The sequence below is a fragment of the Epinephelus lanceolatus genome, chromosome 3 (assembly GCF_041903045.1).
Source record: "Epinephelus lanceolatus isolate andai-2023 chromosome 3, ASM4190304v1, whole genome shotgun sequence".
Lineage (NCBI taxonomy): Eukaryota > Metazoa > Chordata > Actinopteri > Perciformes > Serranidae > Epinephelus > Epinephelus lanceolatus.
Window position 1 is genome coordinate 8,335,752 of NC_135736.1, and position 15,818 is coordinate 8,351,569.

The following is a 15,818-nucleotide window of genomic DNA, read 5'->3' on the forward strand; positions in this document are numbered from 1 at the left end:
TTTACCTAAAGTCATTGATTCAAACATCCTGCTCTGTTTTTAGATTGCTACAGATGAGGACAGCGGCGTGTTGTTGTATAAAGGGGACAATGACCACATTGCCATGGAGCTGTACAGGGGACGCCTCAGGGTCAGCTATGATACCGGAACTTACCCTCCATCTGCTATATACAGGTACCTGCACATACAAGCAGAAATGCCCAACTGCTACATTCACTTGATGGATGATGCAAATGTTCAGACACAATCTCTCCATGCTCTCTATCTCTCTCAGTGTTGAGACAGTGAATGATGGCAGCTTCCACGCTGTGGAGTTGGTAGCATCAGACCAGACTTTGTCTCTGTCCATTGACGGCGGGCCGCCCAAATCCATCAACTCCATCAGCAAACAGTCTACACTCAACATAGATTCTCCGCTTTACCTGGGAGGTAAGGACAGGAGTACGGTGTGTGTGTGTTTATGTGTGTGTGTGTGAATGACTCAAGACAAACACATGATAGATGAATTGTTCCACTGCAGGTCAAACAGGATCACTGTGTAGATTTATGTATTTATCGAAAAACTCTGGTTAATTTTAAGGACAATTATAAAGAAACAGCAATATTTATTATCAATTTTAAATAATGATCTTCACATTGTTGGCTATGTGTGATAAATACAGTATATCAAAATAACAGGAAATAATGCAGAGTATTAATAACTGTCCTCAAATGCTTATTTGTATCCTGTCACATTTACTGGTTCAGTTTACTGCCACAATGTCACACAATAAACACGTATATCCTGCAGACCAAAAATAAGAAAAAGGTTATTTTCTATTGGGGCAAAGGCCCAGATAGATTACGTTAAAATCCCTTGTACAAAACATCAAACTACAAGTAGTCTTGATGCACATTTTGATCCTGATTTGAAATTTACAGCCCACAAAAATGATCACTAAAAGAACCTTGATACGTTTTAGGAGTTTTGCCAAAGTAGAGCCATTTGTCTCACTGAAAGGTACTGAGAAACTAATGCACCCTTTTATCACTGGCCAGCTTGATTATTGCTCCCTTTAGTGGAGTAAGGGAAAGATGAACTGCAGATTGGAACATGCTGCCAGAGGAGGGAGGCATCCCAACAGTTATAATCTTCAAACTAAATCCTAATACATTTTCACTTAGTATTCAAATAACTATTTAAACGAGTTTTACTGTTTAATCTATTGTCTTTTAATTTATCCTCTTACGTGTGAAAATCATTGTAATCTTGCACAGAAGCCACTATATAAAGAAAATGTTTTTTTTTTTTTTTAATTATGTATGTCCACAGTTTGATGCTCTAATCTCTAATCCTGTATTCTTCCAGGTATGCCAGAACGTGCCTCAGTCTCCGGGGGTCTCTCATCCCTGCAGCATAGCTCAGGCGGACGAAACGGCACCAGCTTCCATGGCTGTCTCCGTAATCTGTACATCAACGGGAAGCTCCAGGACCTTGGTGCCGGGCTGGGGACGGGGGCTCCGGGCTCTGGGACAGCACAGAGCACCACCAGACAGTGGCTGGGCCACGGGGTGGAGCCAGGCTGCCAGCCCTGCCAGAGAGGCGCCTGTGTCCAGGGTGACTGCCACCCAACAGGGCATCGTGGCTTCACCTGCACCTGCCACCCGGGCTGGACGGGAACAGTGTGTGACCAGCAAGTCAACAACCCCTGTGATGGCAACAAGTGAGTGTTTGTTTGTCTGTGTGTTGGTGGCTAGGGGATTACAGTACACAGTGAGCACCAGGTTTTAGTACAAGATCCAAAGACACCAAAGATTTGTATATCTGTCCACATCTTTATCTTTCCTGTCTTTCCATCCTCAGGTGTATCCATGGTACCTGCCTTCCAATCAACTCCTACTCGTACTCTTGTCGCTGTCAGCCTGGTTTTGCTGGTGTACTCTGTGATGAGCAGGACCAGGATGCTGCCAACCCCTGTGGTGTGTCTCGCTGTAAACATGGCAAATGTAGAGTGTCGGGCCTGGGCAAGGCATACTGCGAGTGTAACAGTGGATATACAGGAGATGCATGTGACAGAGGTGAGAAAAACTTGTTTTGAGGGGATGCACATGTATGTTGTGTCTGTGTATGAATTATTACCTGTGTTTACAGTAATTTAACTACTTACATTCTTCAGAAAATATTATCTTGCAGTACAAGCTTTTGAAAGCATGTTTCTCTTAACAGCACCTCTTGTAAGCTTCTGCTTTGTTGTCTGTTCTCTCTCAGTAGTGTGTGTGTGTGTGTCTAACAGTGTTAAATGTCTCTGCATTAACGCTTCTAACACGTTGCTTTTCTAACTCAGCATCTCCTGAGCTTCCTCTTAATCCCTCGTGGGGGATAACTCAGGTGAGACTGCCTGGTCACATCTTAATCTCGCCTCTTTTCTTCTCTTTTCTTTTTTCTTTTTTCCTCTCTAATCCAACCTAAAATATGTCCACCAACAGCCCCTGCTTCACCTTGTTTTCACCTCATGCAACATGCAGCTCAAGTTGTTTGCTTTTTATTTTTCATCTTTCAAATTCCACATAACATTAGGACAATTGAATAACATCTAATTTTAGAATGATCTTTTTTTTTGTCATCTACGATAGACAGTCTTGTTCAGTTTGCATTTCTTTTATCCACATGCAAACTGCATTTTAGGTTGCTGAAAAGGGACCTTTTGTAAAACTTCTTCCAGGGGGAAGATTTTTAGAAACTCAGTTTTCAGTGTTGACTTGTGGACAGGGAGTTTTTGGCTTTGTAATGTCAGAATGTATGCCGTTATCTCCTTTGTGAGGCGTCACAAATAAGGCGACATTTTGTGCAATGGCGGACGTGATCAAAACAGTGCTGGCTCTAATCTTGCTAACAGGAGTTTTCACGTGTTTACACATAAATGCACAGTTACTCTTCCACTATATCGAGAAACACATGCATCAGAATGTGCTACGCAGGCCACTGCTCCAGGTACCCTTCCAGATATAGCGTTTGTTTGTTTTTTTTGTTAACGTTTGTGCAGCTCTATTGTTATGGTTATATTGCTGCCTGTTAGTGTAGCATGCTCTTGACAGCGCTTCATTTGTATTTTTGCATTTTTGTTTGAATGGATATTTTTTTATAACAGTGTGCATTGATGGGATTTCTTTGTTTGAAATGAAGGAGGGAAAAACCTGTTTTCAAAAACACCACAGTACATGTGGACTAGGCCTTAAGCTCTTTAAATGGTAATCTGGTCCTAATATTGATGTAATAGTAAAATGTACAATTTATTTTTTAATGCAACATACCCTCATAGAACAGTTACTTTGATATCCTATGAATTGACACCCCACGAATGATGCTACGTCCTTAAGGTAGAGTAACGTAATTAACATTAAGTTACAGAGGTTAGGTGTAAGCAAGTAAAGTTACTGTTAAGTTTGGGAAAAAGAAACATGGTGAGGATATACCTTAAAAGTATGCAAAGTTCATTCAGAGTTCACACAGTACCAGACGCCCATCTCAACCCTAACCTGCCTCCTTAGAGACTGCTCGGGACCACATCCTTGTTTACTCCTGTCAGCGCATTGGTCACAATATCGCAGCCTTCCAAAACACATGGGTAATAATTGGCTCATGACTACATGAGATATGCACAAATAAGGGTGCAATACCTTTTGTAGGAAAACATACAAACAGTTTATGAGAGCAGCCTGTTTAACTGTTGGTTGGTACCAGTATTGGTAGTACATATAGAAGTAGAGGAATTCACGTAAACAATTCTAATTAGTTCCTACGTTTGGATTAAAGGACAAATTATTTTAGTTTGAAAAACATTTTTTGAATGTTTCATAGTTTGTATTTTTGACAAGTTTAAAGTTCTGTATTTTATAGTGGTCTGATTTTTATGCTAGTTTCACAAATCTTATATTTGTAACAAACAAATTTCTCAACATTTCAGAATATTTTGCTTGTTTATAGAAAGGGATTTTGTCAGTGTGGTATCCCTCACTTTGTCTCATTTTACCATCCTGTTCGTGTCGTCTCTACAGTCACCTGATTTGTTGAGTTACTGTTTCATTTTTTCAACATTAAGATCACTTTTGTCATTATGACGCTGTTGCTTCATAGCAAAACGTGAATAACTTGTAATGCTTCTGTTCCCTTCTCATGCCTGCAGAGGTGGCCTGCCGAGGGGAACGGGTCCGAGATGTCTACCAGAGACAGCAAGGCTACGCGGCGTGCCAAACCCAGGAGAAGGTCTCCCGCCTAGAGTGTCGAGGTAGCTGCCCGGGGGGAGCAGAAGGACAGGGGACCTGCTGCACCCCCCTCCGCAGCAAACGCAGGAAATACACCTTCCAGTGCACTGACGGCTCTTCTTTTGTCCAGGAAGTGGAGAAAGTGGTCAAGTGTGGCTGTACAAAGTGTTCCTCATAAAAAAGAGAAAAAAAAAACAAAACAAAAAAAGAGACAACACCCTTGGCAGATTTCCTCCCCTTCAGATATGTTTTATGTTCTTGCCCGCCTTACTTGATCCCCGTCCTCCTTGTCCAAGGTTCCAATTCCTTCTGAAAAAAACCCTTCACCCTCCACAGACCCGTCCCCCCACCATCCCTGTTTTTTTTTTAAAAACCCTTAAAAAAGGCAAAAAAAAAAAAAACCCCACAAGAGAAACAACTAAAAAAGAGTTTCTTTTCTTTGTCAGTGCTGGACTGATGATTGATGCTTCCTCGGTGGGGATGTTGAATTGTATTGTAAAGTACAAAAACAGACTTATTTTTTATTATGAAGTGGAGAAAAAGACAAAAAAAAAAAAAACACGAGTTGACTTTTTCCTTACTTCTTTTTGTTGGTCATGATGACTCCAATGGTGTGCCACACTGTCTCTTCCCTGGAGGACTGGCCGGTCACTGACGGCTGACCACTTCCTGTAGACTTCCTGCTTCCTGTCTGTGAGTTGTGTGTTTTAGGAGTAACCTTAACTGGTAGTATCACAGACTCACCACTAGGAGGAGCTGCATTAAGGCACGGGAGATGGCGGGCAGTGATAACCCCCCCTACGACACAAGAAACCACCACTGTAGTCTGCAGACTCCCTCAACAGACCTCCTGTACCCTCTGAGACTGTGTGCACGATCCTACACACAGCTGTGTTTAAAATTGTGGTATTTTCTACAGCTACTGAACAACACACACACACACACAAACACACATCCAAATGCTCTCACCTGTAGAAGTGTTATACATAATACCTGCCAGGTTAAATACAGTACTCTCTGTTTATCTACCCCCCAGTCATGAATGACAAGTATTTATTGTATCATAAATACCTGTACTTATTCAGTAGATCCCCTATGTATCAATCTGATTCTTTTAATATATATTAATTTATATTTGTCCTTATTTTTGTATTAAAAAGACATAATCTGTCAAGATAGCTGAACTAACAAAATGGTGTCCTTTATTTTGGTTGAAGAGAAGTTGTTTTTTTTGATCACTGAAACTATTGTGCTTGCCAGAGACCTTAGTTACATTTTAATCTGCAAATGTGACGTGAAGACATTGTATATTTTTGTCGCGTTTCCTGAGAGTTTGTACTGTGCCATTACCAGAAGGTCTTTATATTAGAGTATAAATGTATAGATAATTTCCCTACCTATGTATTTCACACACAGATCTTGTGAGTAGCATTGACCCTAGAGGATGCTTAGAACTGTTTTTACCTTTTTAACAAATTTATGCTTAAAGAATACTGTGACTTTTTCTAAATGAAACTACTTTGTTAGCCCCTTGGTCTCCGATGTTAACATGTTGCTGCTAAGTTTTTGTACCGTAGACTTGGATCCTGATCTGTATGTTATATAGAACTTCCTGCTCCTACTGTACGGGGGCACCTTGTGTAACAGATAAATACGTCCCCCCACCTCTACACATGTGCATTGTGCTTTATATTCCCCCCCCTTTCCATCCCCAGACTAATGTCAGTTCCCTGACTGATGTTTGTTTATTAAACACAATATTTACCTCACACTCCTCACTTTCGCTTTTTTTTTTGTTTTGTTTTGTTTTGTTTTGTTTTGTCACACTAAGAGGTCCAAGTCAGAAACATTCCCATCTACATACTGAAGAGAATGATTATTGTAGTTAAGCGCAACAACATGGACAGTAATCTGCCATTATTCTTTAAAGATACTTTGCATAAAATGGAGAATACAGCAAGGTCTGTACAACATGTCTTCATCCACACCTTTACCCCCTTTCAGCCCCTTACAGTCAGTTTCATAGACTGTAAAAATAATGGACGTAGCTACCATGATATCAGCCATAGATTTGTTGACTCCCATTTTAAAGCCTGAGTTCAATTTTGGCCATTGCCGTCTTGGTTTTTTGAAGCCAGAGGTGACCATGTTTGGGTGAGAGGCTGGCACTGTGAAGGAGCGAGGGGTGGATCTGACTGAGAAGCTGAGGACACTTCCAGCAGACAGTCTGTCACTCAAAGCAGCAGCTCCTTAATTAAAGTGTAAACAGGTGAGTTATACAGTATAAAATTTCATCCCCCGTACAGTTGTCATGAATGTTAAAATAGAGCAATAGAGACCAAAACCATTTCATGTACCAGGTTGTAAACATGTTTATTTCTGCTGTAAAGTTGGGCAATTTAACATTGGGGCGCAATGGGATTTAACTGGCCTCTGGAGCCAGCCTCAAGTGGCCATTTGAGGAACTGCCACTTCCACGTTAGCTTCATTTTTCAGCCTTGGAGGTTGCCGCTTGGTCTCACATATCATTCCCCCGCTGAGGATAAAACTCTGGTTATTGGCAGCTCTATTCTGAGGAACGTGAAGTTAGCAACACCAGCGGCCATAGTCAAATGTATCCCTGGGGCCAGAGCGGGCGACATTGAGTCAAATTTAAAACTGCTGGCTAAAGCTAAACGTAGATTCAGTAAGATTGTTATTCACGTCGGCGGCAATGACACCCGGTTACGCCAATCGGAGGTCACTAAAATTAATATTGCCTCGGTGTGTGAATATGCAAAAACGATGTCGGACTCCGTAGTTTTCTCTGGACCCCTCCCAAATCTGACCAGTGATGACATGTTTAGCCGCATGTCATCATTTAACCGCTGGCTGTCCAGGTGGTGTCCAGCAAACGATGTGGGTTTTGTTAATAATTGGCAAACTTTCTGGGGAAAACCTGGTCTTATTAGGAGAGACGGCATTCACCCCACTTTGGATGGAGCTGCTCTCATTTCTAGGAACCTGGCAAATTTTATTAGTAATTTAAATCCCTGACAACCCAGAGTTGAGACCAGGACAGAGAGTTGCAGTCCTAAACGCCTCTCTGAGCTTCTAGTTCAGTTACCCAGCCATAGTTTTCATAGTTTTATACAAACGGTGTCTGTCCCCCGACCACCTAAATTATTTAAATCTAAAATTAAACAAAGAGGAGTTGTGCATAACAACCTCATAAAAATTAAAACCTCTTCTGTGACAGAAAGACAAAACAGGAGAATTAAATGCGGACTGTTAAATATCAGGTCTCTATCGTCTAAAGCAGTGTTAGTAAACGAATTAATATCAGATAATCATATTGATTTACTCAGTCTCACTGAAACCTGGCTGTGTCAAGATGAATATGTTAGTCTAAATGAGTCCACTCCTCCCAGTCATAATAATACCCACGTTCCTCGAGGCAGCGGCCGGGGAGGGGGAGTTGCAGCCATTTTTAACTCTAGTCTGTTAATCAGCCCTAAACCTAAACTAGATTATAATTCATTTGAAAGCCTTGTTCTTAGTCTTTTACATCCGACCTGGAAAACCTCGCAGCCACTTTTATTTGTTATAGTGTACCGTGCTCCTGGCCCGTATTCTGAATTTGTATCTGAATTCTCAGAGTTTTTATCCAGTTTAGTTCTTAAATCAGATAAAGTTATTATTGTAGGCGATTTTAACATTCATGTCGACGTTGATAATGACTCCCTGGCTACCGCGTTTATCTCATTAATAGACTCCATTGGCTTCAGTCAGGGTGTACATGAACCCACTCACTGTTTTAACCATACCCTCGATCTAGTTCTGACGTATGGAATTGAAATTGATAACCTAAAAGTCTTTCCACAGAATCCCTTGCTATCAGATCATTATCTGATTACTTTTGATTTCTTTTTACTCGATTACACGCCACTCAGCAACAGTTACTATACTAGATGTTTATCAGATAGTGCTGTCGCAAAATTTAAGGAAAAGATTACTTCGTCGTTAAATTCAATACCAATACCTTCAGTAACAGAGGTTTCCCGTGCCGACTTTAACCTCTCCCAAATTGATCATTTTGTTGATAGCGCCGTAGGCTCGCTGCGAACAACGCTCAACTCTGTAGCTCCTCTTAAAAAGAAGTTAACAAAGCAAAGAAAGTTTGCTCCTTGGTATAACTCTCAAACCCGTAGGTTAAAACAAATATCGCGAAAATTTGAAAGGAATTGGCGATTAACCAAACTGGAAGAATCTCGTTTAATCTGGACAGACAGTCTCAAAACTTATAAGAGGGGCCTCCGCAATGCCAGAGCAAACTATTACTCAGCATTAATAGAAGAAAACAAGAACAACCCCAGGTTTCTTTTCAGCACTGTAGCCAGGCTGACTGAGAGTCAAAGCTCTATTGAGCCTTGTATTCCTTTAGCCCTTAGCAGTAATGATTTTATGAGCTTTTTTAATGACAAAATTCTAACTATTAGAGGCAAAATTCATGACCTCCTGCCCTCAGATGGTAGGCCTACCTATCTAACCTCAAACACAGCTGTAGAATCTAATATATATTTAGATTGCTTCTCCCCAATTTCTCTTCAAGAATTGACCGCAGTGATTTCTTCATCTAAATCATCAACGTGTCTCTTAGACCCCATCCCAACTAGGCTACTTAAGGAGGTCTTTCCTTTAGTTAACACTCATATATTAGATATGATCAATATATCCCTATTAACAGGCTATGTACCGCAGTCTTTTAAGGTAGCTGTAATTAAACCTCTCCTAAAAAAGCCCACCCTGGATCCAGAGGTGTTAGCCAACTATAGACCAATATCTAATCTTCCCTTTATGTCAAAGATCCTTGAGAAAGTAGTCGCAGACCAGCTGTGTGATTTTCTCCAGGATAATAATTTATTTGAGGAATTTCAGTCAGGATTTAGAGTGCATCATAGCACTGAGACAGCTCTAGTTAAAATTACAAATGACCTTCTGATTGCTTCAGACAAAGGACTCGTCTCTGTTCTTGTTTTATTAGATCTTAGTGCGGCGTTTGACACAATTGACCATCAAATTCTACTGCAGAGACTGGATCACTTAATTGGCCTAAAAGGTTCAGCACTAAGCTGGTTTAAATCTTATTTATCTGATCGTTTTCAATTTGTTGACGTTCGTAATGAATCATCCTTACGTACCAAATTTTGTTTTGGAGTTCCGCAAGGTTCTGTGCTCGGACCAATCCTATTTACTCTATATATGCTTCCTTTAGGTAACATCATTAGAAATCACTCTATAAATTTCCATTGTTATGCGGATGATACACAGTTGTATTTATCGATGAAGCCAGAAGAAAGTAATCAATTAACTAAACTCCATAACTGCCTTAAAGACATAAAAAATTGGATGAGCACCAATTTCCTGATGTTAAATTCAGACAAAACTGAAGTTATTGTTCTTGGCCCCAAACAACTCAGAGACTCTTTATCTGATGACATAGTTTCTCTAGATGGCATTGCTCTGGCCTCTAGCACTACCGTAAGAAACCTCGGAGTAATATTTGATCAAAATTTGTCTTTTAATTCTCATTTAAAGCAAACCTCACAGACTGCATTTTTTCATCTGCGTAATATTGCGAAAATTAGGCCTATCCTGACCCGAAAAGATGCAGAAAAATTGGTCCACGCTTTTGTTACCTCACGGCTGGATTACTGTAACTCTCTATTATCAGGTAGCTCTAGTAAGTCCTTAAAAACTCTCCAGCTAATTCAGAATGCAGCAGCACGTGTACTAACAGGAACTAAGAAACGAGATCATATTTCTCCTGTTTTAGCTTCTCTGCACTGGCTCCCTGTAAAATCCAGAATTGAATTTAAAATCCTACTGTTAACTTATAAAGCTCTAAATGGTCAGGCTCCGTCATATCTTAGTGAGCTCATAGTGCCATATTATCCCACCAGAACACTGCGCTCTGAGAACGCAGGGTTACTCGTGGTCCCTAAAGTCTCCAAAATTAGATCAGGAGCCAGAGCCTTCAGCTATCAGGCTCCTCTCCTGTGGAATCATCTTCCTGTTACGGTCCGGGAGGCAGACACCGTCTCCACATTTAAGACTAGACTTAAGACTTTCCTCTTTGATAAAGCTTATAGTTAGGGCTGGCTCAGGCTTGCCCTGTACCAGCCCCTAGTTAGGCTGACTTAGGCCTAGTCTGCCGGAGGACCCCCTATAATACACCGGGCTCCCTCTCTCTCTCTCTCTCTCTCTCTCTCTCTCGTATTCTATTACTGCATCTTGCTAACTCGGCCATTCTGGATGTCACTAACTCGGTTTCTTCTCCGGAGCCTTTGTGCTCCACTGTCTCTCAGATTAACTCATATCGCAGCGGTGCCTGGACAGCGTGACGTGTGTGGTTGTGCTGCTGCCGTGGTCCTGCCAGATGCCTCCTGCTGCTGCTGCCATCATTAGTCATTAGTCATACTTCTACTGTTATTATACACATATGACTATTGTCACACAAGTATACTGTCTGATATTAATATATACTTTCAACATATTGTACCACAGTAGCCAGAACTATAACTATAATATTATTACTTTCATTAATGTTGTTGTAACCTACTGTCATTACCTGCATCTCTCTCTCTTTCTCTCTCTCTCTCTCTCTCTCTCTCTCTCTCTCTCTCTCTCTGTCTCATTGTGTCATATGGATTACTGTTAATTTATTATGCTGATCTGTTCTGTACGACATCTATTGCACGTCTGTCCGTCCTGGAAGAGGGATCCCTCCTCAGTTGCTCTTCCTGAGGTTTCTACCGTTTTTTTCCCCGTTAAAGGGTTTTTTTGGGGAGTTTTTCCTTATCCGCTGTGAGGGTCTTAAGGACAGAGGGATGTCATATGCTGTAAAGCCCTGTGAGGCAAATTGTGATTTGTGATATTGGGCTTTATAAATAAAATTGAATTGAATTGAATTGAATTCCTGGTAAATTACTGAGGTTACCTTTCATACACCCCTAGTGATTTTCACTATTCACACATGCACTACATTAAGGAACATTTCCATCTTGCGTCTTTTCACACATGCCATGGCAGTGCTGGAGTAGATGGGGCAGGGGACTATACAGCAGATGGCGTTAATGCAACATTTATAGAATCCATCCACCACAAACTCAGCAGAAGAAAAAGATGATGGGGCAAACCCATGGGGATGATGTCTCTAATTATTTTCAGGAACATAACAGGTGAGGAGCTTTTTTGTCCAGTGCCAGTGTGCTTGTAACGTATTTAATATTCCTCAAGTTTGCGAGATGAGTGATGTTTTTTGTAATCTACTTGAATTAGAAACACGCATTTGAATACATGATTGGTTTTGTGATTGGTGTGCTTGCTCCACATGAGCTAGACGTAGCCCTTTACACATACTTGTCCCTGCAATGTTACTGCTTTTGTTTACAACACAGCCATACTGGCATTTTCCCTGAAATTGTTTTTTTCTCAAGAAAGTCTTGAGGTGCAAAATTAGCAGTACATATGATACCATGCCTGAACATTTCTTTAGTAAACATTTAACTTTCCTTAGGACATTTTTAATCCTGATCCTATATGCTACTTTTGACTCCCTTTGTTGTGGAGCATGCACATGAATGTAAATCCAGTTTAGTGTATTCTGTTTCTCATCAACATGGGCACTGTAATTGATTTAAGTTAATCTCACATACACTGCCCTGCTGCTGTAGGCTAAATGATTGCTAGCATACAAACTATGTATCACTCACCAGCTGTAAATAGTCTCTAAATATCCTAAAGACTCTGGCACAAGTGTTAGTGATAGTTTTCTAATATACATTGAATAGCAAATAGCTTACTGTATTTTGGTTACAGATTGATTTATACAATGTAATATCTTTATAGAATATATGTCCACAATTTATTATTATGTCCTTATTTTTTTGTCTAAGGTCAGAGAGCATGAGCCGGTGGGTGCCTGAAGGACGTAAAGAGAGGCCAGAGATGTCTTGGAATCATAAATGATGCCTGCGGTTCTTGCTGACTTTCCTAAGCAAGTTTGGGAAGGGGGGAGAGGGGTTCCTTTCCTGGTCAAGAATACTGAGGCTCGCTTTCCTGACATGGGAACCAGGGGACTACAAGATGCTTGCTCCCCCATTTAGGAGGGAAATCTGCAGCTGGAGATGCACCCAACTCCAACAGCTAAAGGCCTAGTAAAGCCTGCAGTAGACAGAAGGTGACTGACAAACACAGGGAAATGATGTGTAACATTGTAAACCACATTTAAGCTAAATTCCTTCAATGTCAAGCTCATCTCACATCCCAGCCACATCAGCTGATCTTTAACAGCCCAATCAACTGATGGAGGAGCTTTGTGATGGAAGGGAGTCAGCTGATAGATCACATGAATCCTTTCTATCCAACCAATTGGCAAATCTCATAAAGTATATAAAAAATTCATGGTGCCCTTTTTAATCTACTTTGGCCTGCCTACCGTTGCTGCTTCCTTTGCAAGCCGCTTTGTAACCCGCCTCCACCCCAGCTCCTCCTTTTCATGCTGTATCTGACTTATCATTGATGCTGCTCTGTTCTGTTCCTGGGAGGGTCTTTGCTGCTGCTCTCCCTGCCTTAGTCTTTCCATGTAGTAACATGGAAGGGCAGAGGTGTGCTCTCTCTGCTTTAAAGCTTTCCATGCAGGCACCTGAAATGGAGGAGAGGTGTGCTCCCTTCGCCTCAGGCTTTCTGCGTAGGCCCGGGGAGCCATACCAACAAATGTAATACTGCAAATGGAAATAAAGTCTTTGACAAAAGTGTTCCTGACTGAACTAAATGTTGAGTACGTCAAGAGCAACCAATGAAATTTAGCATATTTTTGGTTTAATTAAGCCAGAGGACTGCATGTGTGTGGAGTGATTAAAGTGTAACTGCCCTTTAAATGACTGTAGCTACTTCTTTATTTGTAATTCATCAGTGGCCGTGCAAATGTGAGTCCATATCAACAGAATTTGTTCAGGTTACAGGATGAATCATCCCAGGTAACTGTTCAGCAGATGATAAAGATGGATCAAGAATGTCAGCAGGTAAATTCACTTAATAGCTCATTAAGCATCACCAGCAATGTGTAAACATACAGTAACCATTTTTACATATAGTGGATAAATGTGTACCATAAGTATTCATACAATAATACTGGCACAGCAATCAATCATTCAACAAACACATAATAACAAAGGAGTGTTAGCTAGTTTCCTTGAGGTCATATATTTTTTAAGTTGCATGGTTTAACCAGGGCTGATTCAAAATGCCCAACAGTGACCATGCCGTGTGTCTTTGATCACTGTGGAAGCATCTGGTGCTAAACGAGACAGTCATCTGATCTGTTTACTCATCAGAGATGGGGGATGGCTTGACTGTGGCTACGTCCATTATTTTATACAGTCTGTGGGTCAAATGTGTCCCAGACCACCTCAGCAAGTGGTTTGAGTGATCGGATCACTGTATGTCTTGGTTCTTGTTTACACTTGTGTTTGGCACTGTCCACTTGTGACTCAATTGCCTGAGACACATTTTTCAACCAAGAGCCTTTTCTCCATTACTTTAAGCTGCAGTTACATTCATAAAACAAAACAAAACACACATTGTCCTTGTTTATCCTCAAAAGGTCACTTCGAAATGAAACATATTTCTCATTCATGAGATACTGAAACATGCAGCTAATTTGTTATATGAGCTCATATTTTTAGATGTCTGTCTCTGAAACATCTGCCACCACCTCAATACAATGCATGTGATTTTTTTGTGCTTATTGTTAATTATTGTGGTTTGTGATGTAATTCTTTTTTTTATTAAATTTCAATGAGATGTAAAATTCATCAGGCCCACTCATGCTTTTATCATGACCTATGTGGCTGTAATTTTATGTGTATTGCCCCTTTAATGTGGAGGTGTGGACTTTACTAACCTGTCCCTGAACCTGGTGCCTTGAGGTTCAGTCCAGCAGATGCTTCAGGATCACCTGATGGTAAAATCCACCTGTCCTCCTTCCCATGACATCACCCCACCAACAAACACTCACACACTGTGGTGATGTGTTATCCAGTGTGTAACTCACAGCATGTTGTCTCTGTGCTGTTGTCCAGGAGACAGAGCTGCACTTCAGATGTGACTGTGGTGACAACATATCCAGCCAGCAGTCCTCCTTCACCACCCTGCCCAGGTGAGTGACATCACATCTAACATAGGCGCTCTGCCTAGTGGTGACAGCTCAAATGTTTTCATCCTCTTCTTGTGTTTGTTTCCTGGGTTGATGCTGTATCTGGAGCGTTTTCACTTCACTCCATTTCTGCAGCTGGAGAAGCTGAATTGTCCTCTTCAGGGAGCTGCTGCTGACCCCCAGCCAAGTAAGAAACAACTGACCTGAGGTCAGATACAAAGTCAACATTTGATCTGTGTGTTCTGGCCTTCAGTGTGTGTAGTTAACCACTGTTGTTCCTCCTCAGGCTGATGGTTGGTACAGTCTGGTGAGTGTCATCAGTCATCTGGGCTCCAGAGGGAACAGAGGTGAGATGATCACACACTGATCATCACACTGTCACAGTGTATTGTCCTCTATCAGGTCCTCAGATACATTATAGATATAGAACTGTTCATTAGAGGGAGTAACATCTATCAACAGTTCCCACCTTCTTGTAGCTGAGGAGCTTTTGAGGAGTGAGTGTTTTGTTACATCTGTTGTTATTTTCAGTGAAAGTGATCAGTTCAGTGATGAGCATTTATTGCTCTTGTAGGTTTTTATCACATTCTGCTACCTTCTTATATTGCTTCAGAAAGACATCCTTGTAGTTATTGTAACATTTTTTATAAGAGATGTTGTTTTCTTAGGAAAACATGAGACACTATAAAATGTGTCATGTTCCTGATATTCTCAGAATCTCTATTGTATGACTTCAGGTAACTTTCATAACCTCCACATGTTGACACCTGATCTAACTGTGATTTGTCCTCTGTTAGGACACTACGTGTGTGATCTGATGCACCCAGAGGCGGAGCTGGATGACCCCACTGACTACTGGCTTAGCTATAATGACTGCAGGTCACGGAGACAGCCTGGGCCTCTATCTGCGAGAAGCATCAGCGAACTGTCTACATCCTGTTCTACCAACGACAGGTAAGACGACAACACTGTCTACCTGAAGTCAGGCGAAACTCTGATGTTGTTTGAATTTAACCCACAAACATTTTCTTGTTTACATTATTAAATCCACCAACTTTGTACTGACTGCGTGTTTTGTGCCTTTTCTCAGATGTAGAGCAGCCTGAAGATGTTCAGACTTTATGTGGCGGGTTCCATAAAATGTTCCAGCCCCGGGGCCTCATTACAGACAAATATTCTAACTACTTGTTCTGTCTGAACTGAAGTTTCAAAAATAGGAAGGATCCTGTCTTCCTATTACAGAAGCAACTCCTCCTGTCCTCCTGTCTTACCTTAACTTCAGACATTTGAACTATAACTTTGAATTTGATTCTTTTTTAGCATAACGTCTAAACCGAATAGTAGAGATAGCTCAGTCTGGTTGAGTTAAATTCAACAC

General features: G+C 41.1%; 1 protein-coding gene across 7 annotated transcripts in view; it reads left to right on the top strand.

The window, feature by feature from the left end:
* The window catches only part of slit2 (slit homolog 2 (Drosophila)), a 122,698-nt gene extending 118,052 nt beyond the window's left edge, over nucleotides 1–4,646 (top strand). For 6 of the 7 annotated variants that reach the window (XM_078164303.1, XM_078164310.1, XM_078164308.1 and 3 more), the window contains 5 exons: nucleotides 44–174; nucleotides 275–429; nucleotides 1,349–1,703; nucleotides 1,844–2,058; nucleotides 4,164–4,646. In XM_078164303.1, coding sequence (XP_078020429.1) covers nucleotides 44–174; nucleotides 275–429; nucleotides 1,349–1,703; nucleotides 1,844–2,058; nucleotides 4,164–4,420 — 1,113 coding nt within the window. In that variant the 3' untranslated portion in view covers nucleotides 4,421–4,646. Of the gene's footprint in view, nucleotides 1–43; nucleotides 175–274; nucleotides 430–1,348; nucleotides 1,704–1,843; nucleotides 2,059–2,324; nucleotides 2,369–4,163 lie in introns of all 7 variants that reach the window. The other variant, XM_078164322.1, reaches the window with a different exon arrangement.
* The last annotated feature ends 11,172 nt before the right edge of the window (nucleotides 4,647–15,818 follow it).